The sequence below is a fragment of the Symphalangus syndactylus genome, chromosome 14 (assembly GCF_028878055.3).
Source record: "Symphalangus syndactylus isolate Jambi chromosome 14, NHGRI_mSymSyn1-v2.1_pri, whole genome shotgun sequence".
NCBI lineage: Eukaryota > Metazoa > Chordata > Mammalia > Primates > Hylobatidae > Symphalangus > Symphalangus syndactylus.
Genome location: NC_072436.2, coordinates 93,785,898 through 93,799,165, shown reverse-complemented (window position 1 = coordinate 93,799,165; position 13,268 = coordinate 93,785,898). Strand labels below are relative to the sequence as shown.

The window sequence follows — 13,268 nt, the reverse complement described above, 5'->3', positions numbered from 1 at the left end:
GTTGTACATTCGACAGGAGGATTCTCTGGGGATGCTGTGTGGCTACTGAAGGATCTAGGATGCCCACTCTGATGCTCACCATTACTGCTACAGTGTGGCTGGTCAGCCCTTCTGCGGGCACAAACTTTGGCTGATACTATGCTCAAGGAAAAACCATCCTGTTGAAAATCCCTTCAGTAGTCATTTTACCATGGAGCATTCTGCAAATTAATCTATTTTCAGAGATATCCTCATCACAGCTATAAACACAGCTAACAAAGATCAGTGAGTTAACTGCCAGATTTTTCAACCTCTCTCTCAACTAGTTCAAGGATGTATTTTGAACATATTCAAATGGATCCTTTGATTCATTCCCTAATTTAATGGGATGCCTTTCTAGCCTGGCTACCTCTTTTTCATCAAAAACAGATATATGGGCAGGGAGGGAATAGAATTGCCAAATTTGTTTCATTTTACATGAGCTTCATCTTCCAAGGCAATGCTAAAGCTAACCTTCAAATTGAAATTTCAAATTTCAAATTTCATTTGCTTAATTGTGATTTTCATTGAAATGTTCCCAAACTAGGAAGTAAATAAGAGAATTTTTTTAAAATGGAACATTTTAAGAAAGAAAACAAGAGAACAAAAATGTTAGTTGGAAAAAATTTCGAGTTACTTACAAATGGGCATGATTGAAAGAGTATCATTTACACACTGAAAACAATATCAACAGAAAGAAAAAAATTAAGTCTCCTTGCTCCCTATCGAACCTCCACTTTCCAAATGGAAACCACTGTTGATGATTATGAAAGAATTTCTCAGGGGAAAAAAGTATGCATTTAACATCACATATATGTACATTTGTTTTCATTTATACAAACAGGATTATACTCTAAATATTGACTTGTACCTTCATTTTTTTTCATGTAGTAACAACTTAGAGATGCTTCCATATCAACACATACAGATTTACCTCATCTTTTTTTTTTTTTTTTTTGAGACAGAGTTTTGCTCTTGTTGCCCAGGCTGGAGTGCAATCGCACGATCTTGGCTCATTGCAACCTCCGCCTCCTGGGTTCAAACGATCTCCTGCCTTAGCCTCCCGGGTTCAAATGATCTGCCTTAGCCTCCCAAGTAGCTGGGATTACAGGCGCCTGCCACCACACCTGGCTAATATTTTTGTATTTTTAGTAGAGACAGGATTTCGCTATTTTGGCCAGGCTGGTCTTAGGTGATCTGCCTGCCTCGGCCTCCCAAAGTGCTGGGATTATAGGCGTGAGCCACTGCACCCGGCCAACCTCAACATTTGTAATGGCTGCACAGTATGTCATTTGTATGGGTGTATCATTATTTAACTGGCGTTGCTGAGTTTAAGGCTATGTGCATTTAGAATGTTGCTAGGTTGCCAAATTGCCCTCCAAAATATTTGCACCAGTTTGTATTCATATAAACAACATATGAGAGTATCTGTTTCTGTATCCCCTTTGCCAATATTGGGTATCAACGTACAGTACTTATATAGTTGATCACCTGATAGGCGAAAATTGTGCCTCACTATTATTCCTCTGTAATTATTTATTAGTTGAAGTCAAGCATCACTTTCTTTTTTAGTAATTGGTGTATCTCTTTGTGCATTGCCAGCTCATGCCCTTTGCTTTTTTTTTTTTTTTTTTTTTGAGACGGATTCTCGCTCTGTTGCCCAGGCTGGAGTGCAGTGGCACGATCTTGGCTCACTGCAAGCTCCGCCTCCTGGGTTCACGCCATTCTCCTGCCTCAGCCTCCTGAATAGCTGGGACTACAAGCGTGCGCCATCACGCCCGGCTAATTTTTTTTTTGTATTTTTAGTAGAGTCGGGGTTTCACCATGTTAGCCAGGATGGTCTCGACCTCCTGACCTCATGATCTGCCCGCCTCAGCCTCCCAAAGTGCTGGGATTACAGGTGTGAGCCACCGTGCCTGGCTACCTTTTGCTCATTTTTAACCAGAATATTTATTTTAATTGGATTATAAAAGACCACGACTCATTTTCACCATTTGATACAAGTGATAAAGCCAGTTAGTGATCAGCATTTTCTGGAAACTCCCTTGCATCTTCACAGTGGTAGTACTCTATGTTTTTTTGCACTGACTGACCTTGTTCAGTAATGATTCACTGGCTACAGGCTGAGACAGTGTCACCGTCTTCTCCTTGTCCCATTCATTGTAGATAGATTCTGGAACCATGCTCTGACTGGCACAGTTTAAACTGACTTCAGGTTGTCCTGAAGTTACCCTAGCATGTTGATTTCAAGCTTATACTTTAAAATCCTCCATGTAAGTCACTAGATCCATGTTTCTAGTTGAAAATATAAATGATGCATTTCAAATGGTAATGGACTTCTACTCTGCAAGGTAGACTTGCAGAATAGGACAACCTTTCTCTAGGACTTTGGGCAATGCATCTGGAAAGACACAGACTTCAACACATCCTTTCCTTAACAATTCCACTCTGTGACTAACCAAGGGGATGGTTGAATATATTAGGATATGCCCATATACAAGAACACTATGTAGCTATTAAAAATGATGTATAGACTGGACATGGTAGCTCGCACTTGTCATCCCAGCACTTGGGGAGGCTGAGGCAGGAAGACTGCTTGAGTCCAGGAGTTTAAAACCAGCCTGGGTAACATAGTAAGACCCTGACTCTACAAAATAAATAAATAAACAAATGTATAAATACATAAAAATAAATGATGTGTAAAGAATACATGAAAAAGATTAATAATCCATTTCTAAAAAGAAGAAATTCTGGTTTCTGCAAATGACATGCTAGGTTATTTATTTGGGTGATTAACCTTCCCACTGCTGATAACTAGAAATGAAAGATAAAATATTAAAAACAAACAAACAAAAGAGGTTTTTTGTTTTTTGTTTTTTGAGACGAAGTCTTGCTCTGTTGCCCAGGCTGGAGTGCAGTGGCACAACCCCGGCTCATTGCAACCTCCGCCTCCCAGGTTCAAACGATTCTCCTGCCTCAGCCTCCCAAGTAGCTGGGACTACAGGTGCGTGCCACCATGCCTGGCTAATTTTTTGTATTTTTAGTAGAGACGGGGTTTCACTGTGTTAGCCAGGAAGGTCTTGATCTCTTGACCTCATGATCCACCCACCTTGGCCTCCCAAAGTGCTGGGATTACAGGCGTGAGCCACTGTGCCTCTAAGAAGAGTTTTTAAAAAGATATGGAATTGCCAACAATATAGTAGGAAATTATATGATCCTAAACTAAAAGACAGCAAGAAGCCAAGGAGGTAAGTGCTTAATTTTGTCTAGAGAATGTTTGCTGGTCCAGACTAAATTCAACAGAACACAGCTGAGTTTAAAGGAATTTCAGAGCCCTGGAAGAATCCAGGGGTCAAAGCCTGGGCCTATTCATGATAAAGGGAGGAAGGCGTCTAATGGGAGATACCCACTGGAATTTGAGACCCTAGAAAGGCACTTCCTGAAAGTAAACTCTCCCACCTCACTCCACTGCCAAGGGGACTGCAGAGAGTTGCCTAAGCAAGAATTGGGATGGAGAAGAAACCCGTCACTGAGAGATTATAACCATGGGCTGTCCCTTTCATGAATTCCAGCCCAAATTCACAATGCTACGGTGATCCAAGACGACATAAACACTGCATTTTGAGTTGTACCAGACTGGTAGCTCCCCTAAATATTAACAGAAGCCAAAGCAAATCTTAGGCCTTGGGGAATTCACAAAAATACATTTTCAAGAGTAACGAGCAATACACAGTTAAAGACAATCACATACACATAAGAAAACAAAATGAGTAAGGCCCAGTCAGATTTCAGGTATTTGAGTAATCATTAATTCATTCACAGGTTCAACCAATATTAATCATCAGACACTGTTCTAGACAGAGATATAATAATGAGCAAAACATAAATATTCATGTCCTCATGAAGCTTCATTCATGGGAGAAGGCACGTTAACAAATAATCAATGTAAAGTGCAAGTAAATTATATAGTACACTTGATAGCTATAGATGCCAAGAAAAAAATATAAGAGCCGGGTAGGGAAGATCTGAAGCATTGAATGGTAAATTTAAATGGGGATCACTGAGAACATGACACTTGAACAAAGACCTGAAGAAGGACAGAGAGTAGGCTATCCAGATATCTTGGATAAGAGTATTCCAGAAAAAGGGTACAGTGAAAATATCTTGAGGCAGGAGTGTGAGTGGTAAGTTCAAGATACAGCCAGAAGGACAAGTGGGTCAGGAAGAGAGTGACAGGGAGTAGTAAGAGAAAGTCAAGAATGAAGCCAGTTCACAATATCCCTGCTGGCCTTGAGAAGAGCCACTCAGAGATCACACTCACTATCATATTGCTTTAACCTAGTGGTTCTGAACCAGAAGCATGGCAATGTCTGGAGACATTTTTGGTTGTTACAACTGGAAGAGTAAATTGCTAATGATACTTAATGAGTAGAAGCCAGGTGTTACAATGCACAGAACAGACCCCCGCCCCACCCAACCACAACAAAGATTTATCCTGCCCAAAATGTCAGCAGTGCCGAGCTTGACAAACCCAGGATTAGACATACAGACGAATAAATCAAAAAAGGAATTGGCCACAGTGGCTCACTCCTGTAATCTCAGCACTTTGGAAGGCCAAGGCAGGAGGACCACTTGAGCCCAGGAGTTTGAGACCAGCCTGGGCAACATAGTGGGACCCCATCTCTACCGAAAAAAAAAAAAAAAAAGGAATTGGATTTACAAGTTTGGAATTCAAGAAAAAAATCTAGGTGGCAGATATAAATTTGGTAATCACCAACAAATACATGGTGTTCATAGCCTTAAGTGAGACCGGATGAGATCACCATTCAGAGAATGAGCAGAGATGGAGCAGAGGTCTGAGTGCCTGGGGCACTCCAAGATGGAGATGAGGGAAGAGTAGAGATGGCAAAAAATGGCTGAAAAGAAAAACCAAAAATGAGGATGGGGGAGGAAGTGTAGGAGGTTTGAAAAGAGGGGAGAGTGGCTGGGTGCATGACTCATGCCTGTAATCTCAGCACTTTGGGGGGATGAGGCGGGAGGATCTCTGGAGCTCAGGAGTTTGAGAGCAGCCTGGGCAACATAATGAGACCGCCTCTTCTAAAAATTTAAAAAATTAGCCAGGCATTGTGGCTGGTGTGTGCTTGTAGTCCCAGCTATTCAGGAAGCTGAGGGGGAGGATTGCTTGAGCCTGGGGAATCGAGGCTGCAGTGAGCCATGGTTGTGCCGCTGTACTGTAGCCTCGGTGACAGTGTCTTAAATAAATAAATAAATAGGATATACAAGATAAAACCACCCAAGAGAACGGGAAAGTAAATGGACTAGAGAAGTCCATTCAGTGCCCATTAGAGGTGAAGAATTTAGCATGAGACCAGTCATGCAGCTACATGGATGCAGGTATTAATACAAAGAGAGACGTACCCAGGGTTGCGGCTTTGCCAAACAAGAAAAAGAAGAGCAGTTAGGGGCAAGGGAATTGACAGTGTATGCAGGGAATAACTATAATGATTAACTATGGGATTGGAGCGTTGCAAGGAAGGGGGTTGAGAGGTAGTGAAAATGTGGGAGAATCAATAGATTAGGATTGTAGCCTGCGGGGAATGGAAAAATTGTTAGGGTTGGGATATTAGAGAATGGGATTCATGTAGAGATTGTAGAGAGTTGAAATTCTTGGTCTTGAAAAACATCTAAGGAGTGAGTGGCTGAGGTAGCGGAAAGTTCAAGAAGCTGAGAAGCCAGGTTGTTGAAAGATCATCTATGTGTGTGTTGAAATTATGATATGAGTAGTGAAAAGAGTGACAGTGAGGGAAGGGGGCTAATATCAAGGAATAAGGGGAGTAACCCAGGGGTCAGTGGAGGACTACAATACTAGGGGAAATAGCAGGTCATAAAATTGTACATATGGAGAAGGTGGTCCCGTTTGTGTACATATATTCTACAGTGTGAATATACTATTTATCTGTTAAGAAAAAGGTTAGGGCCGGGCGCGGTGGCTCACGCCTGTAATCCCAACACTTTGGGAGGCTGAGGCAGGCGGATCACGAGGTCAGGAGATCAAGACCATCCTGGCTAACACAGTGAAACCCCATCTCTACTAAAAATACAAAAAATTAGCCGGGTGTAATGGCGGGCGCCTTAGTCCCGTCTACTCGAGAGGCTGAGGCAGGAGAATGGCGTGAACCCGGGAGGCGGAGCTTGCAGTCAGCCGAGATTGCGCCACTGCACTCCGGCCTGGGCGACAGAGCGAGACTCCGTCTCAAAAAACAAAAAAAAAAAAGAAAAAAAAAGAAAAAGGTTATTAGAAAAATTATGGAGCCACCTCAAATCTTCTTCGAAAAGGGCCAAATATAGATAAGTATACGCATGCACACACACACACATTCCAATATCTATATCTATATATAGAGATTTTTTTTTTTTTTTGAGACACGGTCTTGCTCTGTCACCCAGGCTGGAGGGCAGTGGCACAATCTCAACTCACTGTACCCTCTACCTCCCGGGTTCAAGCAATTCTCGTGCCTCAGCCTCCCAAGTAGCTGAGATTACAGGCCTGTGCCACAATGCCCAGCTAATTTTTGTATTTTTCTTATAGTACAGATGAGGTTTCACCATGCTGGCCAGGTTAGTCTCGAACTCTTGGCCTCAAATGATCCACCTGCCTCGGCCTCCCAAAGTGCTGGGATTACAGGCGTGAGCTACTGCACATAGCCCCTATGTATATGCCTAATAAGACTGTTCAGTAGGGGTGAAAGGGTTGAAAAACTAACTATTGGGTACCAATAGTTAGCTACTCAGCACTTGAGTGATGGGATCAATCATACCCCAAACCTCAGCATCATGGAATATACATGGGTAACAAACCTGCACATGTAGACCCTGAATCTAAAATAAAAGTTGAAAAAAAAATAGAAAGCCTCTTCAATATAGATTCTCAAGTTGAGTTACATGCCTCAGAATAAAGATACAAAAAATAGTGAAAACTTTATTTATTTATTTACATTATTGTACTTTAAGTTCTAGGGTACATGTGCACAACATGCAGGTTAGTTACATATGTATACATGTGCCATGTTGGTGTGCTGCACCCGTTAACTGGTCATTTACATTAGGTATATCTCCTAATGCTATCCCTCCCCACTCCCCCAACCCCACGACAGGCCCCTGTGTGTGATGTTCCCCTTCCTGTGTCCAAGTGTTCTCATTGTTCAATTCCCACCTATGAGTGAGAACATGTGGTGTTTGGTTTTTTGTCCTTGCGATAGTTTGCTGAGAATGATGGTTTCCAGTTTCATCTTATGTCCCTACAAAGGACACGAACTCATCCTTTTTTATGGCTGCAAGTATTCCTGAAAACTTTATTACAAATAAAAAGCAGCCACTGAAAGATATAAAATAAATATTCTGTGAAAAATTATAAAATTTGAGAATGCTGTTCTAGCTTAATGAATAACAATAATATATATCTACCCCAAATTCAAATTATTCTGAGTTCTGCTATTAAAATATTAGAATTTTGAATTTTACTGGCAAGTAAACAATGTTTATCTTTCCCCTTGTGAACGTATATATCTTTGAAATAGAAAATTAGAAAAACACTGAATTTTTCCAGTTTCTAGAATTTAATCCTTTGTGGGAGGTGGAGAGGAAAGAAGAAAGAAACAGAAAAACTATGTTTTCAGAAGGTTTTATCCATCCTTCTGAGTAAGCCTAATTCTTTTGGTCCTTTAAAACTTTTAGTTTTGTGTAACTCCATCCTTGTACATTTTCTTCTTTCAACACTGGGCCTTTAGCTGATTTTCAGGGACTTGTAAAAGCGAGGAGAGGAAGCAGAAAAGAAAATGGCAGAAGAGAATAAGAAAGACTTTGCATCTGAGATAGCTAGAACAATTTCACACGTAGCCTGGTTATCTGGTAGCAAGCCATAAAGGTGCTAATATAATTTAGAGTTTGTATGCATCCACTGAAGCAAACAGGATAAGATATACCCAATGAACACTTATCATTCTGTTCTGTTTCAAAGCTACAATTTGCAAAGTAGTAGAAAGGTTGGATTTGACGTGTTCATCCTGCTGAAAATTTTGTGTCCACTTTAGTAATTACAACCCCTTGTACTTAATTCAACCTCCAGCTGCAATACATTTCTCTCAGGTTATCACAATAATATTCTGATGAAGTTATGAAGATTGATACTATTATTAGCTTATTTATAAATGGGAAATATTAATGCAGAGAGAACTGAGACAAGTACCCAAAGTCTAAAGTAACAAAGTCCAAGTCACAACTCTATCCCTTGAACAGACCATGTTCCTGCCTCTTCCATGCCTTCAACAATGCTGTACTCCTCCCTTGGAATACCTCCTTTGGATTCCATCTACCCAAACCCTGACCCTCATTCAAGGTGAGGGGCACATGGTAGACTGGAAAGAGGACTAAATTTTGGTGCAGAAGCCCTCAGTAAAAAGTGCTGCTTCACCTACTTAAGTATTAGCAATGTGCCTTTGGACAAGTTACTTAGTCTCTACTTACCTTAGTTTTCTTGCATGTAAAATGGAGTTAATATCTGTTCTATCTATTTCAGAATGCTTAAGAAGGAAGCGACTAAGAGAATATACATGGAAGCCCATAGTAAACCATTAAGAGCCACATAAAAGACATGTATTAGTGAAGGTCCAGTTAAGTTCTACGTAAGCCACAGAGCTTTCCAGCCTTTTAATCCAGCCTCCTTTGGCACTTGAACTCTCCTTTGGCATTTCCAGCTCCACTATTTATCTGAGCACTTGATAAACTTTGTCTTGTATTGTTGCTTAAATACCTCTGGGTCAGGAACATCTTCCTTCCACAGAGCCTAGTGCAGGGCTGTGAGCTCAGTAGTGCTCTTTATTATCAATGCTACAAATGAACTGGTGGAGCTGAGAGTAGAAGCTGACCCTCCTGGGACCACGTGCTCACTTCTTTTCTTTTTTTTCTAATTAAAAAAAATATTTTTAGAGATAGCATGTCACTCTGTCACCCAGGCTGGGGTACAGTCGTATAATCATAGCTCACTGCAGCCTGAAACTCCCAGGCTCAAGGGATCCTCCTGCCCTGGCTTCCCAAGTAATTAATTTTTTTTTCTTTTTTTTTTTTTTTAAAGAGTTGAGATCTTGTTATAGTGCCCAGGCTAATCTACAACACCTGGCCTCAAGTGATCCTCCCACCTCAGCTTCCAGAGTAGTTGGGACCACAGGCATGCGCTACTACACCCAGCTATTTTTCTTTATTTTTTGTAGAGATGGGTCATCTCTATAAGAAAAGTTTTTAAAAGCTTCCCTGTGGTATGTAGTTATATTTATGCTCTAATAAGGATACTCCCCGAGAGGCAGCGTTTTCTCTTTAAAAGAAGAGGGTTCACCACATATACTGCTTGAAAAGATAAGAGCATAGCCCAATGACAGATAAGATCCCAGGGGCTCTCCAGGCTAGGGGAATCCTGCCAAGAGTTGCCCAAGAGGAAAACATTTCTCCCCATGTACTCCCCCTTAGGTTAAGAAGATGTTATAGGCAAAAATCTTACTGGAAACATTTGCAAATCAGGCAGTCCTTGTTTGATATCTATGGGAAATAAGACATCTTAAAGGTTTTCCATTTCTCCTGGGGGAAGATATACTGTATGTATAAAAATACTTTCCTCAGGGGCTCTTAGTAGCTTTCCCATACAAAGCAATCTGCCAGTAGCGCTTTACCTGATCTTTGTCAACTAGTGTGCTGGGGCTTGGCCGTGGTTTGTCTTTGAATGAGTAAGTAGCCACTTGCTTCTTTAATAGGTCCAGGAAGTCAGGAGGCATATACTGTGGAAGATCATTTAGGACTGGATTGTTTCTTTGCACAAGAGGTGGCTTTTTCCTTCCTTCGTTTTTAAAATTGTAGGTTGCTATCACTGGATTTAAAAGGGATTCTTCAATAAAAGTTTTCAAGTGGTAAGTGCCAGGTATAGGAGTATTCTGTGGAAAATTGACATCAGTTTTAAGATTGTGTAAACACGTAACTTCTCCTAAAACACCATTCTTGGATGGGAAGCTCCCAAGTAACATCTCTCTTTGTTTTCAAGTTTAATGAAATTATATCAAATACAGTAAACACTCTTGACAGAAGAGTATTTCAAAATCATGATTATTTCCTTTCTGAAATAATTGCTGAATTATAGCAAATGGGTTAGAGTTGAAATTTAACTTTTTTTTTTTTTTTTTGAGACGGAGTCTTGCTCTGTCACCCAGGCTAGAGTGCAGTGGCGCGATCTAGGCTCACGGCAAGCTCTGCCTCCCGGGTTCATGCCATTCTCCTGCCTCAGCCTCCCAAGTAGCTGGGACTACTGGCACCAGCCACCACGCCTGGCTAGTGTTTTGTTGTTGTTTTTTTTTTGTATTTTTAGTAGAGACAGGGTTTCACTGTGTTAGCCAGGATGGTCTAGATCTCTTGACCTCGTGATCCGCCCGCCTTGGCCGTCCAAAGTGCTGGGATTACAGGCGTGAGCCACCACACCCGGCCGAAATTTAACTTTTTAAAAGGCAACTCTGGTGATTCAACTTTGGGATTCAACATTGACTATGAATTTCAGACCTCTAGTGAGACCACTCAGGATAGTCTCTTGGCTAACTAGAAGCTATCCTACATCTGCTTAGCCAATACTATGTTTCTCTCTAGCCCTCAAGTGGGAAGCTAAAGGATAATGACATGAGACCAGGATAAACTGGCAGAGCATATGGGCTAGTTAGTCCAATAAGAGGTTTGGTACTTTCAAATTACAACCAGTGTGGCTGAATGGCCAGAATTGAACGTTTAGTCACTGCTGCTTTTGTGGCCATCTTTCCACTGAGCACTCAGCTCAGTTCTGCCATTAAAATTACTGCAATTCCAAGAAGGCTTTGACCCATGAAGTCCCTCTATTATTGAAGGGCATTGACAGAAAATATGTCTGTAATATAGAAACTCTCTGGAGAGGGGGATCTTCTGGTCACTTTTCTTCTATGTATTACCATTTTGCTTTCATATATTGACCATATTAAGAACCGTTTGCATAAGGTCTATATCATATAAGATAAAAACTGAAACCAAAACACCTTTCCAGAATGTATGCTTTTTTTGTTTTGCAATCTCACCCAGATCATAAGAGCATAGGTTAGCCTTATCTAGATATTCTGTAAAGCACCTAGATTTCTAGAATTGTTTAACTTTCCCAAGCTTCTACTGCATTCAAAATTAAAAGTTAGTTTCTTATTCATATGCTGACACTAAAATTTTAAGTATGAAATGAGGTCCGTGCAGATCTGAACAATCACCGTTTTCTTACAATTCAGTGTTAGTCTTAAAAGGTATAACTGATTAAAATATTAATGGAATAGGAATAATGTGAATAGGAGGGACTGAACAATGTACATACTGTTAATGCTATTCTCCACCATCCTTCTCTTTCAAAAGAGGAAGTCTTTCGGGCTGGTTTCTGTTAACAAACACAAAGTATGCTTATTCATTTGAGAGGTGATCCCTTGAAATTAAACGTAATTTATAAAACATTTGCTTGAAGAAATTCACACCCATACCCAACTGATAAGCCTTCATTAAAATAAAAGCTACATAATAATAAATTTGCCCATATTTCCTTAAATTGTTATTTTATGATCTTAAGTCCTTTCAAATAACTAAATTCCCTTTGATAAAATTAGAGTAATAAACACCCCCATCTCACAGAGATGTTGTAAGTATATTAAATGTGACAAAATGTGGTGTTCTTAGGAAGAAAAGAGTTGGGCTTGAAGCCAGACATAGGCTGGAACTCAGCTCTGCCACTTACCAGCTAGGTGCACTGGGTGAGTTACCCAACCCTGATGCTTCCTCACAGTAGTATAAAAATAAGGCACTACCAGAGTTGGCATGAGAATAAAGCATTGTATGCCAGACATGGTGGCTCACGCCTGTAATCCCAGCACTTTGGGAGGCCAAGTTGGGTGGATCACTTGAGGCCAGGAGTTTAAGACCAGCCTGGCCAACATGTTGAAACCGTATCTGTACTAAAAATACAAAAAAATTAGCTGGGCGTGGTGGCACATGCCTGTAATCCCTGCTCAGAAGGCTGTAATCCCTACTCAGGAGGCTGAGGCACGAGAATCACTTGAACTCGGTAGGCAGAGGTTGCAGTGGGCCGAGATCACATCACTGCAACTCCGGCCTGGATGACAAAGCGAGAAGCCACCTCAGGGGAAAAAAAAAGAGTAAGGCATTGTACATATAAAGACTTGCATCTACAATCAGTGCTCAATAAATGGTAGCTTTAATTTTTAACATCCCATCTGCCAAGTTAAGAAGCTGATTATTTTGGTATTCCTCAGTTTCCAAGGAAGCTTTTGTCTTCATATGTAGTACTCTATACCCATTCATACATTATTATTTCATATTTATTTCAACCCATTGTCCACAGAACACAACCGTTTAGTATATTCCTTTTGTGCTGTTTGTCCTAGGTAAAATCATTAAAATGTTGAGTTCTCCTTTCATTTATAATGACTTTATTACTATAAAATATAGGTCATCAAGCAAGACTGCATTAAAATAATCAGTAAAACTGATATAATTCATTCTTCCTGTCTAGTAACTTAAATCTACTGTACTTATGAGTACTACTGGGCCTTATTTTATTATGAAATATGTGAATTTCTTTAAAAAACATTGTCTCATGACACTGCTAAAGCCGAGCTTCTTCCTTGATACTTCTTCGTGAGATTTATGTTGAATCTTCTCTGTTGCACTTTTATAGTCACAGAAATAAAACTTTCTCAGGCAAGTCAAGACAGGCCTCCCACCCCTACCCCAGAATAAGGAAAATGAGATGGGAAGGAGAGGAAAGTAAACGTGATCAATCTAATGGAAGACAATTGGCAGCTGCTGTTTTGTTTTGCCCAAGACAGGTGATCTAAATTCCACCTATCTACCATTTTAAATTCACTCTAACGGGAAAGATAAAAGATTAGGTTAAACAAACCTCACCCACATTTATTTAAAAACGTAACAAAGGCCAGACATGGAGGTGCATGCCTGTAATCCCAGCTATGCGGGAGGCTGAGGCAGGAGAATTCCTTGAACCCAGGAGGCGGAGGTTGCAGTGAGCCGAGATCACACCGCTGTACTCCTGCCTGGGTGACAGAGCGAGACTCTAAAAGAAAAACGTAGCAAAGGTAGCTTCAAATATTTTTATAAATATTAAAGTAGGAGGCGGCGCAAAA

The 13,268-nt window shown here is 40.6% G+C and overlaps 1 protein-coding gene across 9 annotated transcripts in view; it reads right to left on the bottom strand.

Annotated features, from left to right (window-relative positions):
• STPG4 (sperm-tail PG-rich repeat containing 4) overlaps positions 1–13,268 on the bottom strand; it is a 65,059-nt gene that overhangs the window by 47,495 nt on the left and 4,296 nt on the right. For 7 of the 9 annotated variants that reach the window (XM_063618057.1, XM_063618056.1, XM_063618055.1 and 4 more), the window contains 2 exons: positions 11,432–11,491; positions 9,738–9,995 (listed from right to left, as the gene is read on the bottom strand). The exons of 1 other annotated variant lie outside the window; for it this stretch is intronic. In XM_063618057.1, the coding sequence (XP_063474127.1) occupies positions 9,738–9,995; positions 11,432–11,491 (318 nt within the window). The remainder of the gene's footprint in view (positions 1–9,737; positions 9,996–11,431; positions 11,492–13,268) is intronic. One more of the 9 variants, XM_063618060.1, reaches the window with a different exon arrangement.